Source organism: Rhizoctonia solani, chromosome 2 (assembly GCF_016906535.1).
Source record: "Rhizoctonia solani chromosome 2, complete sequence".
NCBI lineage: Eukaryota > Fungi > Basidiomycota > Agaricomycetes > Cantharellales > Ceratobasidiaceae > Rhizoctonia > Rhizoctonia solani.
Window position 1 is genome coordinate 1,695,374 of NC_057371.1, and position 22,669 is coordinate 1,718,042.

The 22,669-nt window shown below is 48.1% G+C and overlaps 9 protein-coding genes across 9 annotated transcripts; 5 read left to right on the top strand and 4 right to left on the bottom strand.

Moving 5' to 3' along the window:
* Positions 1–207: 207 nt before the first annotated feature.
* On the top strand, positions 208–5,288 carry RhiXN_05162 (polarity axis stabilization protein; the record flags this gene model as incomplete). The annotated part of the gene is made up of 21 exons (XM_043324978.1): positions 208–326; positions 376–573; positions 630–1,341; positions 1,392–1,684; positions 1,739–2,090; positions 2,146–2,418; positions 2,469–2,627; positions 2,678–2,800; positions 2,853–2,990; positions 3,053–3,082; positions 3,310–3,643; positions 3,708–3,735; positions 3,787–4,088; positions 4,143–4,215; positions 4,275–4,364; positions 4,417–4,565; positions 4,623–4,716; positions 4,768–4,933; positions 4,984–4,999; positions 5,056–5,082; positions 5,134–5,288. 21 exons carry the CDS (start codon positions 208–210, stop codon positions 5,286–5,288), a joined length of 3,831 nt encoding a protein of 1,276 aa, XP_043177397.1.
* Positions 5,289–6,882: 1,594 nt separating this feature from the next.
* RhiXN_05163 (gamma-glutamyl phosphate reductase) lies at positions 6,883–9,159 on the top strand (the record flags this gene model as incomplete). Its single annotated transcript, XM_043324979.1, has 8 exons — positions 6,883–7,049; positions 7,112–7,161; positions 7,368–7,374; positions 7,433–7,491; positions 7,656–7,813; positions 7,864–8,134; positions 8,182–8,504; positions 8,554–9,159. The coding sequence occupies 8 exons, from the start codon at positions 6,883–6,885 to the stop codon at positions 9,157–9,159; spliced, it is 1,641 nt and encodes a 546-aa protein (XP_043177398.1).
* A 481-nt stretch (positions 9,160–9,640) lies between these two features.
* On the top strand, positions 9,641–11,417 carry RhiXN_05164 (BRCA1-associated protein; the record flags this gene model as incomplete). The annotated part of the gene is made up of 5 exons (XM_043324980.1): positions 9,641–9,653; positions 9,697–9,982; positions 10,035–10,140; positions 10,188–10,408; positions 10,463–11,417. The coding sequence occupies 5 exons, from the start codon at positions 9,641–9,643 to the stop codon at positions 11,415–11,417; spliced, it is 1,581 nt and encodes a 526-aa protein (XP_043177399.1).
* A 51-nt stretch (positions 11,418–11,468) lies between these two features.
* RhiXN_05165 (actin) lies at positions 11,469–13,133 on the bottom strand (the record flags this gene model as incomplete). The annotated part of the gene is made up of 5 exons (XM_043324981.1): positions 11,469–11,561; positions 11,620–11,795; positions 11,854–12,713; positions 12,761–12,984; positions 13,035–13,133. The coding sequence occupies 5 exons, from the start codon at positions 13,131–13,133 to the stop codon at positions 11,469–11,471; spliced, it is 1,452 nt and encodes a 483-aa protein (XP_043177400.1).
* A 90-nt stretch (positions 13,134–13,223) lies between these two features.
* RhiXN_05166 (ubiquinone biosynthesis monooxygenase COQ6) lies at positions 13,224–15,251 on the top strand (the record flags this gene model as incomplete). Its single annotated transcript, XM_043324982.1, has 6 exons — positions 13,224–13,410; positions 13,467–13,610; positions 13,657–13,715; positions 13,764–14,033; positions 14,087–14,785; positions 14,967–15,251. 6 exons carry the CDS (start codon positions 13,224–13,226, stop codon positions 15,249–15,251), a joined length of 1,644 nt encoding a protein of 547 aa, XP_043177401.1.
* Positions 15,252–15,294: 43 nt separating this feature from the next.
* Positions 15,295–17,176, bottom strand: RhiXN_05167 (tRNA (guanine-N(7))-methyltransferase subunit TRM82; the record flags this gene model as incomplete). Its single annotated transcript, XM_043324983.1, has 9 exons — positions 15,295–15,532; positions 15,587–15,642; positions 15,696–15,921; positions 15,978–16,167; positions 16,286–16,314; positions 16,453–16,647; positions 16,716–16,802; positions 16,854–17,021; positions 17,079–17,176. The coding sequence occupies 9 exons, from the start codon at positions 17,174–17,176 to the stop codon at positions 15,295–15,297; spliced, it is 1,287 nt and encodes a 428-aa protein (XP_043177402.1).
* A 203-nt stretch (positions 17,177–17,379) lies between these two features.
* Positions 17,380–18,638, bottom strand: RhiXN_05168 (ubiquitin family protein; the record flags this gene model as incomplete). The annotated part of the gene is made up of 5 exons (XM_043324984.1): positions 17,380–18,089; positions 18,151–18,214; positions 18,282–18,376; positions 18,432–18,516; positions 18,564–18,638. 5 exons carry the CDS (start codon positions 18,636–18,638, stop codon positions 17,380–17,382), a joined length of 1,029 nt encoding a protein of 342 aa, XP_043177403.1.
* A 512-nt stretch (positions 18,639–19,150) lies between these two features.
* On the bottom strand, positions 19,151–20,301 carry RhiXN_05169 (uncharacterized protein; the record flags this gene model as incomplete). The annotated part of the gene is made up of 6 exons (XM_043324985.1): positions 19,151–19,255; positions 19,315–19,506; positions 19,701–19,737; positions 19,793–19,961; positions 20,022–20,142; positions 20,209–20,301. The coding sequence occupies 6 exons, from the start codon at positions 20,299–20,301 to the stop codon at positions 19,151–19,153; spliced, it is 717 nt and encodes a 238-aa protein (XP_043177404.1).
* A 1,122-nt stretch (positions 20,302–21,423) lies between these two features.
* On the top strand, positions 21,424–22,053 carry RhiXN_05170 (uncharacterized protein; the record flags this gene model as incomplete). Its single annotated transcript, XM_043324986.1, has 3 exons — positions 21,424–21,585; positions 21,657–21,936; positions 21,983–22,053. 3 exons carry the CDS (start codon positions 21,424–21,426, stop codon positions 22,051–22,053), a joined length of 513 nt encoding a protein of 170 aa, XP_043177405.1.
* Between the last annotated feature and the right edge of the window lie 616 nt (positions 22,054–22,669).

Here is a 22,669-nt window from a genome sequence, read left to right on the forward strand (position 1 = left end):
CACCAGGAATACCACTTGCGGCCACACTGATTCCTCGTCGTATAGTCGGGAACCTGTGCTGTGCCGATTGCTCATTCATGGTGGTGGATCGAAAGACTGGACCCTAATCTGGTTGCCAAATAGAGCATCACGACCACGTGCTCCCCGCGCACATTAATTAGAGCCTCGATCTCGAGCTCCTAATACCCTTCCTTGTGGCTATCTGCGATGTCTGTACCTTCAAACTCGTATAGCCATGCTGCATATGTTCTGTTGGCAGAATTTGATATCGACCAGGGCTCGGTTTTAACTCATCAATACCCCTACCCAATGGGCATTGACGAACAGTGGGTGGGACGAGCGTAAAAGCCGCGTTGGGTGCTGATAGCCCATCAGATTTATTGCGGAAATGATGATTCCTGATGGCGTACATGACCAGAAGTCTGATTGGACCATTTTCTTCCTCAACCAAGTCACCGAAAACAGGGTCACCAATTCGCTTATTGACGACGAACCAGTTGCATCGGGGGAGAAACAACCACTGCTTTATGTTCTGAACTTGGTTCGCACCGTCAAGAACCCCAACGCTCGACGGTACGTACGAATCATTTGCTCCACCATTCCAGTAAATAATCTCAGCTAGGACGTAGCGGTGCAAATGTCAAAGCATTGGCGTTATGCACTCCTCATCCCTATCTGCATATTTTCAAGCCCATCTTGACAATGGCCTTGGATGACTACTTCATCCAACCAGACGTGCAGTGTCTAGCTCGGCTCTTTGATGCGGTGAATGCCATGGATGTTTCGCGAGCGCCTGTCTTATCTCGGGATGAAATGCTCATCATGCGAGCGACAGAGCGAAAAGACGTGTTTGCTGAAAAGTTCTTTGGCACTGAGCTACTTGCCGACGTGATCACAAAGGATGGCCGCGTTACTGGACCTCATGATTCGATCTCATCGACTATATCAATGGATACGTTCGACACGGATATTGTCACCGGAGTTCGAAGTCGCAAATCAAGTTTTACGTCCAACTCTGCTCATTCTCACTCGCCTCCAACAAGCTTGACGATGAAGAACGGCGACTCAAACGAGGATGTTACTTCAAAGCCCAATGGAGATTCTGCTACTCGTACTTCATTCGACCGAATGTCTGTAGCATCCAGTATCCATCTCGGCAACCGAGGGGACAATAGTTCTACTGGACACGGCTCGATTGCCCCTGTGACCAGAAAAGTGATCAACAGCCGAAACACCCATTTCTACACGTCCTTTGTTCGATACTACACGCGCCTCAAAGAGGGTCATTTGGACCTGCCTGTCCACTGTCCGCTTTCAACTTTCCCGGAGGAAGTTGGAGATGTGAGCATTCCTTTCTTTATAAGATGATATCCAACTAAAATCGAGAACAGTTCTCTCTAATTAAACTTATCAACACGTTCCCTTCGTCCAACCCCGTTCTTGGCCCGATTACTCCCCATTTGCATCCTCAAGGCGCGCAAACGCACCCCTTGGTCGTACTATTTAACGCGCTCGTCACTCAGAAGCGAGTAATGTTCTTGGGGCAACGCTGTCCGGCTGGGGACGTTGCCAATTTCGTTCTTGCGGCGTGCGCATTCGGAGCAGGGTGTTCTGTCTTGCGGGGGTTCACCGAAAGAGCGTTTCCCTTTGTAGGCCTATTTCATACCCGTGTACTAGAGGGATTGTAAGTTTGTATACGAACTTTAGGCATTCCATTGACTGAGACTACTGATTACAGGGACTGGTTTATCGCGGGAGCATCCAACCCTGTGTTTGAGACGGTACCGATCTGGGACGTATTGTGTAATATCAACACTGGGCGAATTACAGTCCGTAAGGACATCACGATACCACCTTCGCCTCCTCCACTCCCGACTCCTGTTCATATCTCCCCTGTCGAAAGGATCGGACAAGGCATCGGCGCCAGTATTCCGAGCACGGCCGGAATTGGCGGTACCGGTGCTTTTCCTGCGCCTCCCTCTGGTTTGGTTCAAAAATCCGGCGCATCAAAGGGTGAAGATGATGAGTCGCGCGGAGGATCTAAGAAGGTTGACGAGAGTGAAAGCAGCGATAGCATGTTAATGGAAGATGTACGTCCCATCCATTATCTTCATTTCTTAATACTGACATGCATTCTGATTCTAGATCTGCGCTGTGATTCAGCACCATGCTGGAGAACTACTAGTGCGGGCCCGAGTCACTGATTATGTTCAACGCTTTGTTCGGCTTACCGCTCGTTGGGAGAACGAGGTCCACAAAACCACCGAGATCGATCACCCAAGCAGACCGTATAGTGAAGGCCAACTCGGAAGCGGTGTAACATTCATCGATGAAGCCCTCGTTGCACGCGAAATGCCATCCAACTCCTGGAGGATAAATGCCTGGCGACAAACTTCGTACTACAAATCATATCGCGACGTACGTCACTCTCGTTCGTGTGCCTATCACCAGACTGATATCTTCAATAGGATTTCAAAGCTCATCTCGAGAATCGTCATATCAAGAGTATTGATATAAACCATTTGGTGTCTCGCCTTAGATATGGCCGGAATATGTCAGACAGTGAAGCGGAGTTGATCATGAGATCACTAACCGCGTATGTTCAATCATACGAAGAGGTAGTAGAGGTAAGTATATGACTGGCTGTAATTACACCTGTGCTAATTATCAATCTCAGCTCCTTGCACTAGTCCCACCGCATCATGGCGGTATTACGCCATTGTGCTTTGGGTTATTTCATCCGGACCCAAACATTAGAGACTTGGCGGTGGACTTTATGACCAACCTTAGGTCTTACCCTGTGAGCATCTTAGTTTAAAGAGTGTGACCCTTGCTGAACCCATCCTTGGTAGATTGGTCTCCAATTCCTTGGAGGGCTGAATTACTTCCATCGCTTCGGGTATGTCCGATTGGCTCAACAGCGCGAACTCGGTGCTGCAAAGTATGCCAATGGATCTGGCGATACCAATGGTCTCAGTCGATCTCCGTCGGTACGCCTCCAATAGTGCAGAGAATGTGGTGTTCAGTATTCGATCTTGGTTGTATCCTATAGGCGCCCGAGTGGGGGCCGGTGTTATCCAGTGTCAGTTATGCAGTTTTACGAATAAGGTATTGTGTACGAATGTCTTGGCCTTTTAGACTCTAAAAAGTAATTCAATCGCGTTTAAATAATTACGTGTACGCCCATCAGATATGCCTTCCCGAACTCGCAAACTCGAGCTTCTACCTAACTACCACAAGCCTTGCAGAAAACCCCTCTAAGATTAAGTCCTCTGACTACATTTTTTTATGAACTCTGAAGTTCCTGAGGCTGCTGGATGCTGGTCCGGCCTGCGTGCTCTCTTGAGTACTAAGACCAAACGCAAAAAACCTACTCAATGTTCACCAACAGACGGGACGCCCAGTTCTTCACCTCCTAAGGCAATCGGTGAACACAAGGCCATTCATAATGGCACTGAATTGCCTCCAGAATACCAATTTCCTCCTTACAGTGGAACCAGACCTGCACCCGACCGTAGGAAGGTGGCAGATAGTGACATTAAGGTTCCCCATAAACTTCCGTCTCCCGAAGCCGCCGATACTAGTGACAAAACTATCGACGAACTGAACGAGTCGCTACGAGAGCTTAGCCTTCAGATACACGGTAAGTCGATGAACCAATCCCCGGGTTTGTCCGTGTCGCCCATCATCTATCCTTTTGTTTATAGATCATCCTGAGTTAAGATGGGATGTCAAGTGAGTCTCTGCCAACGCTGGTTGTTTCCAAACTCAAATTCTACCACGAAGATATGCCCATGACGTGTTGACAGAATTCATGGAAAAACAAGGGTTTCAGGTCACTCGTCACTATCTGGCTGCCCAGCTACCGGGCAACACGGCCTGGAGAGCCGATTTTGTGCTTCCTGACAAATCTGGAAAGTCTGTTCCCGTAATTGGTCTCAACTCCGAGATGGACGCGCTTCCTGGTATCGGTCATGCGTGTGGCCATAATCTTATTGGGATAATTGGTATAGCTGGAGCTGTGGGGCTCAAGGCTGCAATGGAAAAACATGGCATCTCTGGACGAATAATACTCTTAGGCACACCCGGTATGTGTGAACAGCTAAATATGTTTTAGTCACTCGTTCCAACACTTGCTACAGCCGAAGAAGGGGGAGCCGGCAAGGTTCACTTGATAAAGGCAGGGGCATACCAAGAAATGGACATTTGTATGATGTAGGTCTCCGAGCTATGAATCTGACACAAGGTACCAAGTCTCATTACCTCGACTTCAGGGCACACCCTGGTCCAGGAGACAGCCGAAGGGTGGAAAATTCGGCCACACTCGCGTTGCAGGCCTTCACAGTCGAGTATCACGGAAAAGGGTATTTACGAATTTATTCGGTTTCTTCAAATACTGATGAACTTAACACTTAGTGCACACGCTGGAGCTGCTCCATGGGAAGGGAGAAATGCCTTGGATGCTGCATTCGTTGCGTATTCTGCGCTCAGTGCTTTACGCCAACAGATTCATCCTACTGCCAGACTTCATGGTATAATTGAGGGACGTGACTGGGCATCAAATGGTGAGGTCCAGAAGAACCGCGCGAGTAAATAAGTACATACTCACATGCGCGCACCAGTTATCCCAAATTATGCCAAGATGACATACACCGTTAGAGCCCCTGCCTGGAGTGAAGTTGTGGCCTTGCGAGCCAGAGTTAACAGGTGTTTTGAGTAAGTCCGTCATTGTGTCAATATAGTAGAGCACTAAGTTGCTTGGCATAGGGCTGCAGCGCATGCAACCTCGTGTGAGATCACATTCACTGAGATAGATAGCATGAAAGACCTTCAGTCAAACCAACTGCTGTCAGATGAATTTGGAGCTATCATGGCCAGCCGACACGGATACCCATACAGGCCCAACGAAGAAATTGGGGCATCTACTGACTTTGTAAGTCGCCTAGATTTAACGGACGAATATTGGCTAATCGGATCTGTCAGGGCAATGTTACATACGGTAAGAAAGGGGACCCAACACACACTGATACTAACGACTGGTTATCTACCTCATAGAATTACCTGCTATACACCCTGGGTTCGGTAAGGTCAAGCACTGTTTCAACATTACTAGAAGTGCTGACATTCATGAAGCGATTCCAACTACGCCGGGCGGTGGGAATCATACGCCAGGTTTCACAGCCGCCGCTAGGACCCAAGAGGCACATGAGCGTGCCATTGCTGTCTCCAAAGGCCTAGCAACTCTAGGTCTCCGTGCCCTCTTAGATGAAGACTTTCTACAACAGTGAGCTTGACTCCAAAATTCAAGGGTGACGATCAACCAACTAATCAACGCAGGTCAAGGATAGTTTCAAGAAGCACGAGCTCGTTTGATTGATATAATAATATTACTGGAATAGAATCACACAAGGCTATGCCGAAACGTATGTATATGTTCTGGAAGTCCAATGTTACATTTTGAGTGGTCTCCATCCCTGGTCTAAGGCATCTTTCACAAGAAAATCATACCAAAGAGGGGCGATTGGGACTGTAGCTAAGTGCCATAGTGCATGAGCATCAACTGTACGATACCAAGGCGGAAAATCGAATAACTCCAATGAAGTGGCAAGAGTCGTCAGTAAGACGAACAAGGCTGGTTGGAGCGAGAAACTGGGGCGATAGTGTTTGTCGCGACCGGGGAATAAGCGAATAGAACTCCAAGGGTAAAGCAACCAAAGGGCGTTGTGTATAAGCCCAACAATCAGATTGGCGGCCATGTTGTATGTGTAATCGAAACGTGGCAGAAGCGTTAAGTAACTTATATGCCCGAGGTACATCAGTCCACACGACATAGCCCATAGTTTATATGTGATGCTGGGACGAGACGTCGCTGCGACTGGGCGCAAGTGAAACAGCCGTACTACAGTGAAGAAGAGGGAATAGAGGATAACCAATCCAGCCGAGAAGTAATCGAGGATTTCTGTCGCTGGAGTGTCTGTTTCGGAGAACTGAGGGAATTTATTGTATTGAGCACATGGGGAAACTTACCACGTGTGTGGAATACTGAACTCCATACCCAGGCGTTCACAGCTAGGCCGGACCAGACAAGGTACAAAGTTCGCATATGGAAATGCTTTGGGATTTCTTTGGCTATTTTCTTCATACCCGCAATGTGAACAGCCATATTTAGTAGTGAGAAAACTACACTAGCTGGCTCTTGCATCCCTGCGAACCTCCAGAATGGCCATTTCCCGTAATACTGGTGCACTCGGGTACCAGAATGAGAATACAATCCTTGGTTTTGAGCCCTGACTTGTTCGTGTAAGGCGATGTCGGTTAATATGTGCATGCATTGGTATTTGCAGTCATCTGTGCAAGTCCACCGTGTCAATCGAAGAATTAGTGGGAGATTCGGACTCCCATTGGTTCCATTGGCCTCAGTACATGCACGGGACACGCAATTCGAAAGACATTGCTGAAAGGGTGGTGATCGATCCCCACTGGATGCACTGGCGAAGGCGACAAACGGCACTAGGCCACATAGTAATCGAAATAATATCATAGCAGGTCAGATGTGGCTACTGTCTAGTGAATTTGGCATCTGGTCTGGGTGCTTGTCAACACGTGATTTGCTGCAACAGCCTCAGGGTCAGCGATGGTGACCGTGTATTCAAGCAATTGCAAGCGCCTGATGCAACGTTAGACACTAGCTGTTTGTCGTTTCCAAGAAGTGTTACACCCTATCCAGTTTTTCGGAGCCACAGATTCTACCGACATGTGCTTAAGTCTGAGCGAACGCCCATTAGATCTCTTGTACCTAGTGTACTTTACAGTAAGGCAAACAAGATAAATTAATAACACGCGTGCTAAGCTAAATAGGTGCACATACCTCCCTCGATTCTCATGGACCTTCAAGCTGTCTTGCCTCCGGGAGTGTTTCCTGCTGCTCTGCGGCGCCTTCCTCAAATGTACCTCAAAATGTCGGGAGATCCATTAATTGCGGGCGCCATGGGCTTGCATGGCGTGTCCACCCAATTTACGTGGTTCCGCACATTTCTTGTGATCGAAGAGTAAGGATATTTGTTGAGCTTCGTGTTTTTCATAATTGATATCCCGTTACTATTTTCTATAGGCTTTTTCAGTTGCCTTTGTTCATTCTGGGAATTTATATGCTCAAAAAGAGTGAGTTGGACTCATCTAATGAGCGAGGGCGTGTAGCAACTAACCATGGGCTAGATTCTCCTTATGTTCCGGTTTTGTTGACCGTGTATGGGGCCCATGTAACGACCACAATGGCACCAGTGCTGGCCACAATCCTCGCCACTCCCAGAAATGTTTTGGACATTACTGAAAAAACAAGCGAATTTTCGTCTCTTAACATGTATCAGTTGTCAAGTGAGCTCTCAATCCCAATTACTCCGTAAACACAATATTTTACTTAGTCCTCTCACAGTTCTGCTGCTATCCTATATACCATTCCTTATTGTACCACTGTTAATGAGTATCGATGGGGTTAGTCGCTTAGTCCAGCAGGTGGATCGAGTTCTTGCGCTCGAGAAAGCCAACAAACAGCTGTAGCTTTCAAGTCCCTTGATTACAATGTAGCTCGAGTGTATTTTCAAATTGACCTATTGAGGGCATGTAAACATATCGAATTGACTCACTACCGCCATCAGTCATGGTCGCTGAATCCATTGCTCGTGCTTCAAAGATGGCCTTCGAGGCGTCTCAACTTGTCACAGGTGAAGAAAGAGTTGCGGCACTTCATGCGATTCGACAATCACTCGAAGAAAACAAGACAGTAATTTTGCAAGCTAATAAACAAGATATGGAGGTAGCTTGTTAAATTATATTATACGGCCTCCCCTATTAATGAATGCGCAGGTAGCCCAGACACTTGTTGAGGCTGGCAAGTTAGCACCCTCGCTCGTTAAAAGGCTTGATCTTGCTTCTGGTGATAAATGGGATTCCATGCTTCAAGGTATCACTGATGTAGCCAATCTCCCCAATCCCAATGGAGTAGTCACATATGCGAGAAAGCTTGACGATGACTTGGAGCTTTATCGAGTAACATGCCCTATCGGAGCACTTTTGGTTATATTCGAGGCAAGACCAGAAGTTGTTGTCAATATTGCTTCGCTTGCTATTAAATCTGGTGCGTTAGATTACTTGTGGTATGGCCCGAAGCTAATAAAGTGCTAGGAAATTCTGCGATACTCAAGGGTGGAAAGGAGTCAGCTAAAACAGCACATCAACTTTCGCTTGCGATCCGTTCGGCCTTGGCCAAGAGCAGTCTGGACGAATACTATATCCAAACAGTTTCCACCCGCGATGAAGTCTCGGCGCTCCTTGAGATGGACGATTACATTGACTTGGTGATTCCACGTGGGAGCAATGAACTCGTTAAATCTATTCAGCATAGCACCCGCATACCCGTTATGGGCCATGCTGACGGCCTCTGTGCCGTGTATTTGGACGAGACGGCTGATGTAAACAAGGCCGTAAGAGTCACTGTGGACTCGAAGGTAGGCCTGTTTTTAAAACAAGGTTCATACCACTAATGTCCTTTGCTAGATTAACTATCCGGCGGCATGCAATGCGGCCGAGACGCTCCTGGTTCATGCGGCGCTCCTTAATACTGTTTGGCCGAAAGTTGCCGAAGCGCTATTGACCAATAATGTCGAGTTACGATGTGATGCCGAATCTCTTGACTCTCTGGGAGAGTTGGCTCAAGCGCGTCCTCAGCTAGTCAAACCCTCAGTACCGTCTGACTATAAGACCGAATTTCTATCTCATACACTAGCGGTACTCACAGTTCCTTCTCTTGCGGCCGCGGTCTCTCACATCAATCTGCATTCATCCCATCATACGGACTCAATAGTTACTGAGAACCAGGAAAATGCTTCGATATTTTGCCGAGCCGTAGATAGTGCTGGGACCTTTGTAAATGCGAGTACTCGTTTTGCAGATGGCTTCCGATATGGCTTCGGAACCGAAGTCGGCATCAGTACTGGCAGAACACACGCCAGGGGTCCGGTAGGCTTGGAAGGCCTGGTTATCTACAAGTATCTGCTACGAAGTAGCTCGGGAGATGGACACATCGTTGGGGAGTTTGGAGTCGGAGAGGGAAAGAAGAGATTCCAGCACACTGAAATTCCAACAAAGAGTGTTCCCTTCTAGATGTAATCCCCGCATTGTGATATCCTCGCCATTGATGAACTTACAAAGTCGAGTCACTACGCACCATACCTTGATAATACCTCAATTTGATTCGCATACAAGCTAGTCTAAATACAAACTCGTAGTGACTAACACGTGACCTTGGGCCTCAATCACCCAAGCCACAACCATCTCTCGGCGCATCCCGAGCGCAGGAAGCTTCTACCGCGATCGCGCGTCGCCCGACGAGCATGCTTGATTACCATATTGTCATATCTCTACTTAAATTTAATAAGCCTTCACCCAACGCCCACATTCCGAATAATTTGTTCGAGTCTCTCCCAAACCACCCGCACCTTGCCGCATCAAGCACTGACCCAACTCCGCTGGAAGCCTCTGTAATCTCTGCCAGTCCATCTAAAGACTATCGCCTGGGATTGTTAGGGATCACTTGGGTTGATTTTATTCTGGAGGTAGTGATAATTTATCCGAAATAGCCGGCATGAAACGAACAGGTAAGATCGTTTCATTTATGTTGTGTGGTTCATCGTCAACCAGTAGAGGTAGGATCTGCATTTCGGGCGGCCAGTGGCAAGTTTGTGCCTACGAAAGAAATTCGCTCCGGGGTTACCAATATAGGTCAAGGAATCGTGCATCTTTTGAGGGAGTCCAGGGGGCCTCCAAGAAAGGAAGTAGACGATTCTCCCGAGTTGCTGGAGGAGCTCTCGCATAAAGATGGGACTGTTCTCGCCATCCTCGCGGTTCCATCTTATATAGGGCCATCAGATCTACTGGCCTGGACGTCACCAGCAGCCGATGGTATTCAGCATCTCCGCATAGTACAGTAAGTTGTATCCCACAGATATGTAATATTTCTTGTGACGACTATGACGCAGTGATAATCAACCAAATCGCTCTATGGCGGTCATCAAATTCCGCTCCAAAGGCGATGCCGACCTTTTCCTAGAAACTTATAACGGTCGCCAATTTACCCCAATGGAGGTACGCGGTTTGCATATTAATTAGTTTATGATTAACACTGCGTCCAGCCCGAAACATGTCATGTTGTTCGGGTACTATCCGTTCGGATAAGCACGTTAGATGCTGCCAGTCCAATCCCTTACTTCGCAGATCAAACCTCTGTGATGTCGGAACTCCCGACATGTCCGGTTTGTTTGGAAAGGATGGACACCGCATTAACCGGGCTTATCACAGTTGCTTGTTCGCACACTTTCCACTGCTCGTGCTTAAGTAAATGGGGAGATGTAAGGTACGTGCCACGAAAGTGCCAGCTAGATCGACACTTACGTTACATATAAATTAGGTGCCCTGTCTGTCGTTATTCACAGACTATGCTGGTCACACATCCCTCCTCTACAGTCCGCCCTCCAGATCCCAATGCACGCTGCTCAGATTGTGGGACAGACGCAAATCTATGGATATGTCTTATTTGTGGAAACATCGGGTGCGGCCGCTACGCCCGCGCTCATGCCCATGCCCACCACGAATTTTCGGCCCACTTGTATGCACTAGAACTCGCCACACAGCGTGTCTGGGACTATGCAGGTGATGGATATATCCATAGGTTGATTCATGACCGTACCGAAGGCAAGCTCGTGGAGATCCCGAGCTCTTCAAACACTCCCAATAACAAGGGCGCAGCTAGCGGGGAGAGTTCGTTAGGCCCGGGACCTGACGATATGCGTGCGGCTGAGAAGGTCGAAGCGGTGGGACTCGAATATGCGAATCTCCTCGCCTCTCAGCTTGACTCTCAAAGATCTTATTTTGAGGAGCAGGCCGCGGAACTCCGCTCCGCACTGGATAGCGCCCGGGAGGAATTGGCCCGCGTTAAGGCTGCGGCAGAAGAGCGAGCCAAGGAAGATGAGGCCAGTCGTGCCGAAGCCATAGAGCGCGCCGCAGAGAGCGAGACAGCACGAGCTAATGCACAAAAACGAGCAGAGAGGATGCAGGATCTCGCGCGGAGATTCGAGAAGGATTTAAAGGCAGAACGGGCAGTAAGCGAAGGTCTGATGAACAGGATTAATAAATTACAGGAGGCAGAAGCTGCCGGTGCGAGTGAGAGAGCTGAGCTACAATCAAGGCTAAAGGATGTGGAGGAGCAGTTAAGGGATGTAATGTTCTTCCTGGAGGCTAAAACTACCATTGAGCAACAAGGAGACCAATCTGAGCTTGCAGGTGGCAGCGTTATCGTGCCTCAAGCGCCACCCACTCCCATACCACAAAAAGGAGGTTCACGAAAGAAAAAGGGTGGGCGGTGAGCGGGCGGTGTGGAATATATATATACTAGTCATGTACAATATTTGCTAAAGCTAAACCATGTACTCCAACAAAGCAGCCGGTCCTCGAGAAGAATAATCGTTTTTGGAAACATAATTGCGAGCCGATGAATCGCAGAACGTCAACTAGAGCAACAGAAAACATTGAGTTGGTCACAATATCTCAGCATTCAGGACCACTAACCTTTGCTACTATGCTTCCCCCAAGAAAAGCGGCGAGACCATCACCCTTTTCTCGATACTCTGCAAAGTATTCGGGGACTCGAACAGAACGTACGAGCTTAGGTTGGGAATCGTTCGCAGCCTCTTCCGCCTTTAATACGTACGGCAAAAGTCGTGAGTGAAGGCCCTGAGCCAGTGCTGGTAACGGACAATATTCGTTACTAACGAGATCCCATGATTCACTAGATAGACTTACACTTGTCTAGGACAGAAAGTTCACCGGTAACGAAAACCGCCTCATACACGGCATACCTCCAAACGAATTCAACTAGAGAAGCCGAATAGTTGACCCATTCTTGCAAGCCAAAAACAGATTTCGGATTCTTCAGATCCTCCTGTACGCTCTTGACATTCTTCAATACAGTGGGGTCAAAAAGCGGCTCGCAGAAACGATGGCGATCTTTCCCGACTGTGACCTGTTTATCTTCGAATTCGATGGTCAAAAGGTCCAAAGCTGCGATCTCCGCCTCCCGTGCCCTCTCCGCTGCGGTGCTGTTTTTGGTGTTCTTTTTTCGATTGTTAGCCTCGACAACCGCTTTTTCACGACCAGCCACCACAACTGCGGCAATATTGGTTATTCCTTCATCCTCTTCCTCTGGAGGGGCGACATCGCCAGCAAGTGGAACTTTGATGTGCCCTCCTTGCCATAAATGTCGGGCAAGGCGGACAAGAGTAGCATGAATATCTGGCTGGGGCTCCAGAGAGGTCACTAGGGTCTGGTTCGTAGCCAGCAGATGAGCTAAGTATTCTTCGCAATGCCGTACGCCAAGGGGTGCAATTACAGAAGCTTGAGTCTGTATAGCTGATTCGTGGATTACGGTGATATCTGTGCATTCATTATGAATGTCCACAACAATCCCAGAGACAGCATTGGCAGCGTAAAGCTGAAGCAGAGGTCGCTCAACAACAGACAAGCCAGCCACATTGAAGCGTTCGAAGAATATTTGTGCTATTTTCGCGTAACCATCACGCCCAACGGTTGAAGGAACACCAAGTAGGACGGGCGATTCGTTTTGCGTTCTTCGAATTTTTAGACCGGTGAAGAGAACGTATTTCCTGATATGATTTAGAACATTTTGTCTCAAGGTATAGAATAGGCTCACCAAAGCGCTTCTGCTTGGGTCCGGTCTGAAACGGCACCGGCTTTATCACCCCCTTCAAAGGGCCAAAAGATGTCGAGTTCCTCCCCATTTGCGAGAGCTTCGTCTATCTGAGGGCCAACTAAATAACTTGATGGTCTTAACGGTTTCGGTGCTTCTCCTTCCGCCGAGTTTTCTTCCTTGGGAGCAACTGCGTTTTTACGACGCGCCACCCGTGCGGGGATATCCTTCAAACACTCCAGTTAGTAATTTAAATACATTTTAGCAGCCCACATACCACCGTTGGTGTTCGTAGGAGCTCGTGAATTCCTTGGCCAGCCTTAATGGTGGACCTTCCAGTGTCGATGATTACGACAGTCGAATCTCTAAAGGACATGTTGTTGTTCTAAACAAGCGCCAGACACGTCAATTTCACATCCAAGGAACTTCGATCGACAGGGTTCATTCGAGCGCCGGCCAAACTACAATGTTATCACTTCGACATTGCTCCAAGTCCGCACGCTACACATTACGACCTAGACCTCTAGCTACATTGAATCGGGTATATATCCGACCAGTTGGATATAGGCTACTATCCACCTCTACCTCTGAGGACTATGATGTGGTTATTATTGGGGGTGGGCCGGCCGGACTTGCTTTGGCCGCTGGACTTGGTATATATGCATATTCAAAGTATATACTCTAATCGTTAAAGCTATCCGGATACCAGGGACCAACGTTATTACTAGTCGACTCAAGATAGCTTTGGTCGAAGCGTCGGGTCTTGACAAAGTTAGAAACTGGACAGAAGCAGCAGGGCAATACTCCAATCGCGTTAGCTCCCTAACTAATGAATCGGTCGCATTCATACATAGTGAGTTGTGGCAAGAGGTATTGTATTACTCTAATGGTTTAAATAGGTACCGGTGCCTGGGAATATGTCGACACCAGACGAGCTTGTCCACTAGAAGCAATGCAGGTAAAGTCTTTTAACCTCACAACACATCATCAACTTATGTCAAATCAGGTTTGGGATGGAATATCAGATGCAAGGATTCATTTTTCTCCTTCTGACTTGGCCCGATTGCCAACGACCGGAACTATTCCCGGGTCGATGGCAATGATGACAGAAAACCTCAACTTGCAGCAAGGTCTCCTTAGAAAACTAGAGTCCGTGCCCAACGTAAAGTTGTTGGATACTACCAAGGTTGAAGGGATCCAAAGTGGTTCGGGAGACTACAATTCCTGGCCTGTAGTTAATACTTCGACTGGCAAATCTTTGCGTAGCCGATTGTTGGTGAGTAGACATCCTATACTTGTCATCTGGGCACTTCATTGGTGGTCCCGTAGATCGGGGCTGATGGTTTTAACTCACCTGTTCGGAAATTCGCGGGCATCGAATCATCGGGTTGGGCATACGACACGCATGCAGTTGTGGCCACACTTTTCCATTCTCATCGCGAGAAATATGCCACCCTCGCGCACCTTGAGCAGCCCAATTCGACTGCCTTTCAACGATTCTTAACTACAGGTCCTATAGCTTGTCTCCCTCTCTCCCCAACAGCCTCCTCCCTTGTATGGTCCACAACACCCGCTATTGCGAGTGCGCTCAAAGCTTCCTCTCCCGCTACGCTCGCCATTTTCGTCAATGCCGCATTCCGCCTACCCAACTCCGCTCTTCAAAACCTCTATTCTGTTCTTTTAGCTTCTCACCAAAAAGAAACACCACTTTCTCCAGAAGTAGCCCGGGCAGAGGTTCAACAAGCAGAAATCGCACACTCTATTAAACCCCATGATGCCCGAGCGTCTGCAGATATTGATTCGCTTACCAAGGGTGTCCTTCCCGAGGGGTCCAATTTATTGCCACCATTGGTGATTGGCATACAAGACAAGAGCGTTGCCGGTTTCCCTCTCAAGTACAGCCATGCTGAAACTTATATCGGAACAGGACAAGGTGCGAGAACTGTTCTGGTAGGCGATGCTGCACATACAGTTCATCCACTGGCCGGGCAGGGGCTGAACATGGGTCTTTCGGACGTCCGAGAATTGGTCACTTGCATAGGGAATGCAATTTCGACTGGATCTGACATTGGCAAGTCTCATATGCACACTTCTACACTTTGAATACTTAACGACAGATACAGGCTCCTACACTGCGCTCTTGCCCTATATGCGAGCCCGTTACATGCATAACCAAAGTCTGCTTTTAGCAACTGACAGTCTACACAAGTTATACGGTACAACCGCACCTCCAATCGTTTGGGCACGTTCCACCGGACTCGAAATAATCAACGAACTGAGCACAATCAAGGGCGCGTTGATGGGAGTCGCAGGCGCATCTCCCGGGAATGCTAGCACTTCATGGTGGCATGCAGCAGCGTCGGGGCTAGAAGGTCTTGCGGGGGCAGGTGACGTTTTGCGTGCTGTTGGGGGCAGTCTAAAAGATACCTTAACCAAAACCGGATCCAGCCTTATTCAAGGCGGCGTGAATGTACTCAAAAACTCTGGACGTTAAAGAGAATTTATCATTTCATTTGATAGAATGAATATTACACAATTCATGTCTCCTCCACTCGAGGCTGTTTGGTGGCTCGAGCCGCTTCCTGCGTGACCGCCTTGCGTTTTTCAAGTTCTTCCTTGGCTTTTTGGCGGGCGGATGCGCGGAGCCCCGGTCCGGATGTGATGCCCGTTGGGGCTGGGGTATCGTCAACTCCGTCAGCGCCGTCGAATTCGGCTGTCTTGGGCAGTGACATAAAGACTCGTATAAACTCAATGTATGAGTTTCGCTCGCGGGTCCTGTAAGGTATGAGATCGGGCTCTGAAAGAAAGATGAACAGTTATACCTTTTACGTCGCAGCCCTGTTCGATGCCTTGCGCCAACGGTGATCCGACTCGTCCTCCACAATCTACCACACTGGAATTGAGTCGCAGCCCAAAAGTATAAGAGGGATTCCCATACCTCTGAACCTTGCCAGAAAAGTCTTCGCACCTTCCTCGAGTCAGGCGGTGTGGTCGTACTGATTGCGCCTGGAGCAGACATCCAAACAGGATCAACCGATACCCATAGTGCTCCATTTTGTGCAACAGCAAAGTCCGTAACAGGGTTGCTCAAATCGAAAGAGTGAACGTCTACCGCACTAAAGTCCAGTGACATTGGCCACTTGAAGTAGAACAATGCCGAAGAGCTGGATGTATAACGTCAGAATCAACAGTGCACACGAGACTGCCCACAGTCACCCACCCAACAACAGAGAATACGATTATGTTCTCTTCCCCTACCTGAACCGTGCTAATCTTCGAAATAACCAACACGTCTTCGCTCGACTCGGAGGTCATCTCTATATCCTCGGCACCCGCTTCTTCTTCAGCAGCAGCCCTCTTCTTGCTCTTCTTCCCCTGAGGTTTCTCTGGCTTTCGTCGCCGCCTTTTACCTTGATGAATGGCCGAATGTGGTCCCAAACGGGATCCGAGCAATATTCTTGCCAGTTTTATACTCCCACACATACAACTCTGGGTCTCCCCCTCCCGAAATCAAAACCGAAGGCGTACACGCGGGAATCTCAAGTGCAGAAACAAATCTAGGCAAAAAAAAAGGGTCAAATTCCCTTTTGGTAAAAACAAAAAAAAAAGGAAGTGAACCTCTTCGGTACTTACTTTTTATGGCCCAGACAATACCGATCGATATCCCAGCCATCCGGGTACCAGCTCACACGCACATGCTCGTCTCTGTCGGCGCTGATAACTGTTTTTCTCCATGCGTCAGGACGAAATCGGTTATGATGGATGCGTGTCCTAGGATGAGCGTTCCATGTGGGTTATCGTGCATTGCAACTGCTACGGATTTTGAGCCCGCGGTTTCGGTGGGTTGTGCTTGTACTTGTTGAATTGGTTCGGGAGGCACGAGAGGATAACTAGGGGTAATAAAAAAATTCTAAAATTGATTTTTCGATTTTGGGTATCGGGGGGTGGGGCACTGTACCTAAAGATGTCTCCGAATTTGTCTGCGACGAGAATAGTTTGCCCATCTTGGCTCAGCTTGAGGACGTTTGCTCGTTTGGGTATCTCCCTACAATGATTAGTCTTGTGTTTCAATTCTACGATGTCAGCTCGAGCTCACCGACAACTCAGCTCCTTCAAGTCATGCACACTCCAGACCCTCAACCGCTTGTCGTCTCCGCTCGTCACCAAGTGCTGATATGACCCATCGACTGCGGCGATACGAATGACACTCGAGACATTTTTCTCTGCTGAATTGACTGCCGTCGAAGTCTCGAGCGTTCCGGATCTTGAGTGGCGCTTCTGTCAATAAAATATCTCCACAAATCCTAAAATCGGCACTGACTGAGAGCCGAGCACAAAAATGTGAGATGCACAGATAGCGACAGTCTTGTCGGGACCAATAAATATTTGAGACAATGGGTATTGGACTTCAGCCGCCATGATCCAAGATGGCAGTTGGGAGCAAGAGTGTTACATTTTGGGTCTGGTAACGTTCCTGTTTGTTTACGCTGCGGACTAAATGAAACGATTCCCACACATAATGGCTAACTGATCACGGATAAGTGTATTCATCATGAAAGGACAGCGCGACATGAAAAAGTATAAACAATCGTATAAAGTCGTATAAAAAGGACGCGCAACGGCTAGTTGCCTCCACGGAGACGCAAGACCAGGTGAAGGGTGGACTCCTTCTGAATGTTATAGTCAGAGAGCGTGCGGCCATCCTCGAGCTGCTTGCCAGCAAAGATCAAGCGCTGCTGGTCAGGTGGGATCCCTTCCTTGTCCTGGATTTTAGCCTTGACGTTGTCAATGGTATCCGACGACTCGACCTCCAGAGTGATGGTCTTTCCCGTCAAAGTCTTGACGAAGATCTGCATACCACCACGGAGACGAAGGACAAGGTGGAGGGTCGACTCCTTTTGGATGTTGTAGTCCGACAGAGTGCGACCATCCTCGAGCTGCTTGCCAGCGAAAATGAGACGTTGTTGGTCAGGGGGGATGCCTTCCTTGTCCTGGATCTTCGCCTTGACATTGTCGATCGTGTCGGAAGACTCAACCTCCAGGGTGATAGTCTTACCCGTGAGGGTCTTGACGAAGATCTGCATACCGCCACGGAGACGCAAAACAAGGTGGAGAGTCGACTCCTTCTGAATGTTGTAATCGGAAAGAGTACGACCATCTTCAAGCTGCTTGCCAGCAAAGATCAAGCGCTGTTGATCAGGAGGAATGCCTTCCTTGTCCTGAATCTTGGCCTTGACATTGTCAATGGTATCAGAAGACTCGACTTCAAGAGTGATGGTCTTTCCGGTCAGAGTCTTGACGAAAATCTGCATACCACCACGGAGGCGGAGCACTGTCAAAAGGAATGAGTAAGCGCGCCGATCGCTTAGCATGATGAGGTGGCAATGACGTACCAAGGTGGAGAGTGGATTCCTTCTGAATGTTGTAGTCAGACAGGGTGCGACCATCCTCGAGCTGCTTGCCAGCAAAGATGAGCGCTGCTGATCGGGAGGGATTCCTTCCTTGTCCTGATCTTAGCCTTGACATTGTCGATAGTGTCAGACGACTCGACCTCGAGGGTAATGGTCTTCCCAGTCAAGGTCTTGACAAAGATCTGCATGCCACCACGGAGACGGAGGACTGTAACGCGTGTTAGACGTGGAACGACACGTGAGCAGGTGGCTGGTATACTCACCAAGGTGAAGGGTAGACTCCTTCTGGATGTTGTAGTCCGAGAGGGTGCGGCCGTCTTCGAGCTGCTTTCCAGCAAAGATCAAGCGCTGCTGGTCGGGAGGGATCCTTCCTTGTCTTGGATCTTGGCCTTGACGTTATCAATGGTATCAGACGACTCGACCTCGAGGGTGATCGTCTTGCCAGTGAGAGTCTTGACGAAGATTTGCATGATTAAACCTGGTAATAAGAAACAATAAGAATGACTATTAAAATAGTGAAGAAAATGGGGTCGTACTTTGTAGAGAACTTGTGTGAGAAGGGGATGTAAACGACTGCGAGTCGTGGCTGAGAGAGAGGGTTGGGGCGTTTCCCCTGACTTATATATCCGGCCACCTAGGCTGAGGCACCGCCTCCCGTCACTTCTTCCGGCGGATTCCAGATCAATCTTGGTAAATTACTAAGCAAATAGTATATGAAATTACTCAGCATGTCACCGGCTTCGCCGCCAGACGGCCCCACCCAGACAGCGTGTTGTGGCAACGTTGTGGCCTCGAACGGGGTTTTGATCGGACTGTACCTCACGCTTGCCGAGTTCCTCGTCAGCCTTCCCGTATTCGTCTCACAATTCGCGTCGCTATTGATAGCGAACCATTACAATAGCCTTTGCCGGCGTCTTGGTAGTTACAATGAAAAAATACAATCCCATTATTCGTTCATTAACCGACAAAATACATGCATCCATTACGAGAGGAACAACTCGCGAAGAATCCTCATTGTCTCCTCGGGGCTAGTGACCGAGTGACCAACCGTTCGAGGGTCGCTATAAATCTCATAATCGTTTCCTCCCTATGAACTCTATCAATACCCGGCCACAATCCCCGGACCACATGCATGACTCGACTTACCTCGTACGTCTTGTCTCCAAAGAAATGAATCTCTTCAAACCCTTCATTCTCGACATAACGAAGCGCATAAGTCTTGTCCCACCCGGTGGGAAACACATCAAATGAGATTTGACCACCGATTGAAAATGTGAGTCCATAATCGGCAAACTTCTCCTTTAGAGTGTCCACGAATTTCTTGCGGATACCGTGCACCTGAAATGCACCCAAAAAGGACACGTGAGTTTATCAAGCCTTGCGGATTTGGATCAGTTAGGAAAACCATGCCTTGTCGTATTTTTCAAACTCGATACGCTCTTGAATCCTAAAGTCAAGTAAATTGAATAACGCGTCTATGAAGCGAGTATATGCATATACACTCACGTTGCGTTACGCCCAATAGGGCTGACATTGATCATTCCATTGCGGAACTCGACAAACGTTCCTCTGCACAACTTGGTTGTTGGTCCGAATGAGCAAAACAGGGGGACTAGTCACATACCTCTTGATTGGAATATCGATATCTGCCACATAGTGTAGAATAAAGTTGACAAGTTTCTTGTATTTCTCCTCGCCGACCCAACCAATGAACGATTGCGACGCAAGCTGCTTTCCAGTCCTGTACGCAATCAACCCATTTTCCGCGAATCCATAGTCAAACGCATCGATAGCTGTACAAGCATAGTTCCAGTAACGGACGTGAGCGCCTGGAGAGATATACCTCGACCTACCTTTAACACCTCCAACCGTCAACTGCTCTGAAATCTTCACAAAATCGGACCCGCCGACGAATCCAATGACCACCTTTTTCCGAACTTCACGCAAAAGATCCATCATCTCCTGAGTTGCGCTCTGAAAAATCGTAGTTAGGGCTCTGTTTTTTTCCTAAGCGGGGAGGACGTTCGATGTAATGCTTACCTGGCGCGCCAAGCTGAGAGTACCGTCAACATCGAACAGGACGAGTTTCTTGACTGGACGATCGGCGAATTCGTAGACGGCGGTGGTCGACATGGTGGTTGAATGCAGGGGATTGAGGTATAGCTGATGCGCAGTTCGCGGTGGATAACACGACGCGTTACACGTTGCCCTCGGACCCTTACACGCATTCAATTAGCCAGGGTTCAGTATCTGATATTTCAAGGGACCATCGTCTGGAGCCCTTGTCTGCCAGTCTCTTCGCTCCTTGCTTGGCATGTAATTATCAATTTGGTGCAGCATTTTTAAGCATTGTATCTCAAATTTAAAAGAATTTAAAGCACCTTTTTATACTTCTCTCATTTACATTGCTATTTATCTGCCTCTTCCACACGCAATACCTGCTCCATCTATCACTCGGTTATATCTTTCTCTCCTACTTTCGGTTATTGCACATATAAGACGGTATTCTAATATATAATTAACCGCGTTATCCTTCCCAAAAGAAGACACCCAGCAAATGATTGCAGCCACCCAGTCTGGCTGATGAAGCTATGGATACACAATTGAGTTATTAACTAGATGCACATCCTCCAAATTGCTCAGTAATTTAGCCAGGAATTAAGCTCACACACATGATTGTTTGGCCATGAATTTTCAACAAGTGTATCTGTAAGTGTTCAGAGCATGGATCGCTCGTGCAGTCCCGGTATCCTCAACCTCAGGAATGGACGGTTGTGGATGTGCGTCATGATCAATTGTATTAATGTGGTCATGGGAATTAGAACTCATCTCTTTGTCCATAATATGGGTGCTTATTTCACACACGCGACGAGCTTTGGGCCTTCGTTGTGCTGCCGGCTGCGTGTATGCGTGTCGATTATCCAATAATCAGACATCCCAGGCGACAAACTTCTTTAGAATGCTCAGGCTGCCGCCTCTCTGGACCCAAGTGCAGGTCAAGTGCATATGAACTAGCTCCACAAGTGCTGTGGTTAACATGTGATCGGGAGCCAAAATTATTTATGCTATTACTATTGATTTGAATCGGTTGTCAACTTTCTGAAAGGCGACTGGCACGAACAAGAAGGGGGTATTCAGTTGGTTTGCAAGAACCAACGAAGGAAACATCTGCAGATAGGGGCCTTATCAACCAGGTACCATTTTTTGGTATAACCTGGTCCAAAACCCAAGGATTAAGGGCAGAAAACGACCGTAATGTCAACTCTAGGAGTGTTAAAGAAGCGGAGCGAGCTAGCATCGTCGGAATTGGGGTTCCAAGCATCGGAAGGAGGACATGAAGGAGAATTGCTACCAGTCTTCGAATTAGCAATCTCGAACTCGATTGAAGTTACAGTAATTAATGAGCTTGCTTACCAAGTAGCACCCGTGTATCCTCCCGCGGTCCAAGAGAAACTCATCCTGATATGGAACCCGGCCACGCGTAAGAGGTTACAGTTGCGAAAATTGGAGGTGGAGAAGTCGCACTCAAGGCGAGTGCAACCGACGCAGTCGGCACCTTGTTTTTCATTCGTTTGCCCAACCATGATGCCAGACGGCCACTGAATCAAGCCAAAGTTGTTAACTCTAGCGCTGAGAGTAGCAAGAAGTATACACACATTTTCAGCAATGCTGCTAAACCAGCTTTGACCCCCGCCGAGCCACGGTCTAGTGTAGGTTACACTGTCGGCAGTGTTCTTGATAATCGGGCGAACACCCCTAATACAAAGTGTAAGGCACATATAGGGAGTAGAGCGCTGGAGCTTACAATCCGTAGTTATTGGTAAACGTGACGGCATGGTCGGCCGAGAGGGTGACGCTGCAAGGGAAATGACAATGATGGCATAGATGTTAGCAAACATGTCTTTTGCTAGGTCCCAGAGGTCAGAGTAAAATTGCTCAGTCGAATGAAGATTCCGAGTTCACTCATTGCTGTTATACCTAAGCAGGGGCACAGCGTATGCTCGGGTAGATATATATAGGATTCTGTGTCAGATTGCCCGCAACACAGAACACACGCGTAACACTGTGCTGAACCCATTGGACCTTCACTTCCGCAGTAATTCAAGTGGATGTAATACAAACGAGATGGGAAGGGCGTCCGAGTAATCAGAACCAATACTTCTAGATCTGGCATTGAAGCGACATTTAGCGGGAGTTCGATTGACCAGTGCATTACTCATGAGCTGTGAGTAGGTGATGAAACTACCTAAAATATCACAATGATGTGATGGGCTTCCAATCTGTTTTTATGCCGAGCCATTAGCCCATTTCGTTGTTGTGAATACGAGCCCAATTGAATTGTCATAGCTCCAGTAAGTCGGACTATTGATAGTGTTTGGGGTTGCTCTCAGCGCTTGCTAGGTTTCATTTCTCAGCCATGGCTCAACCAGGTCTTGAGTGTATGACTAAGACATTTCCCCAATTGTGTTTTTGTAAACAAACAAGTAAAAGTTGATAAAAC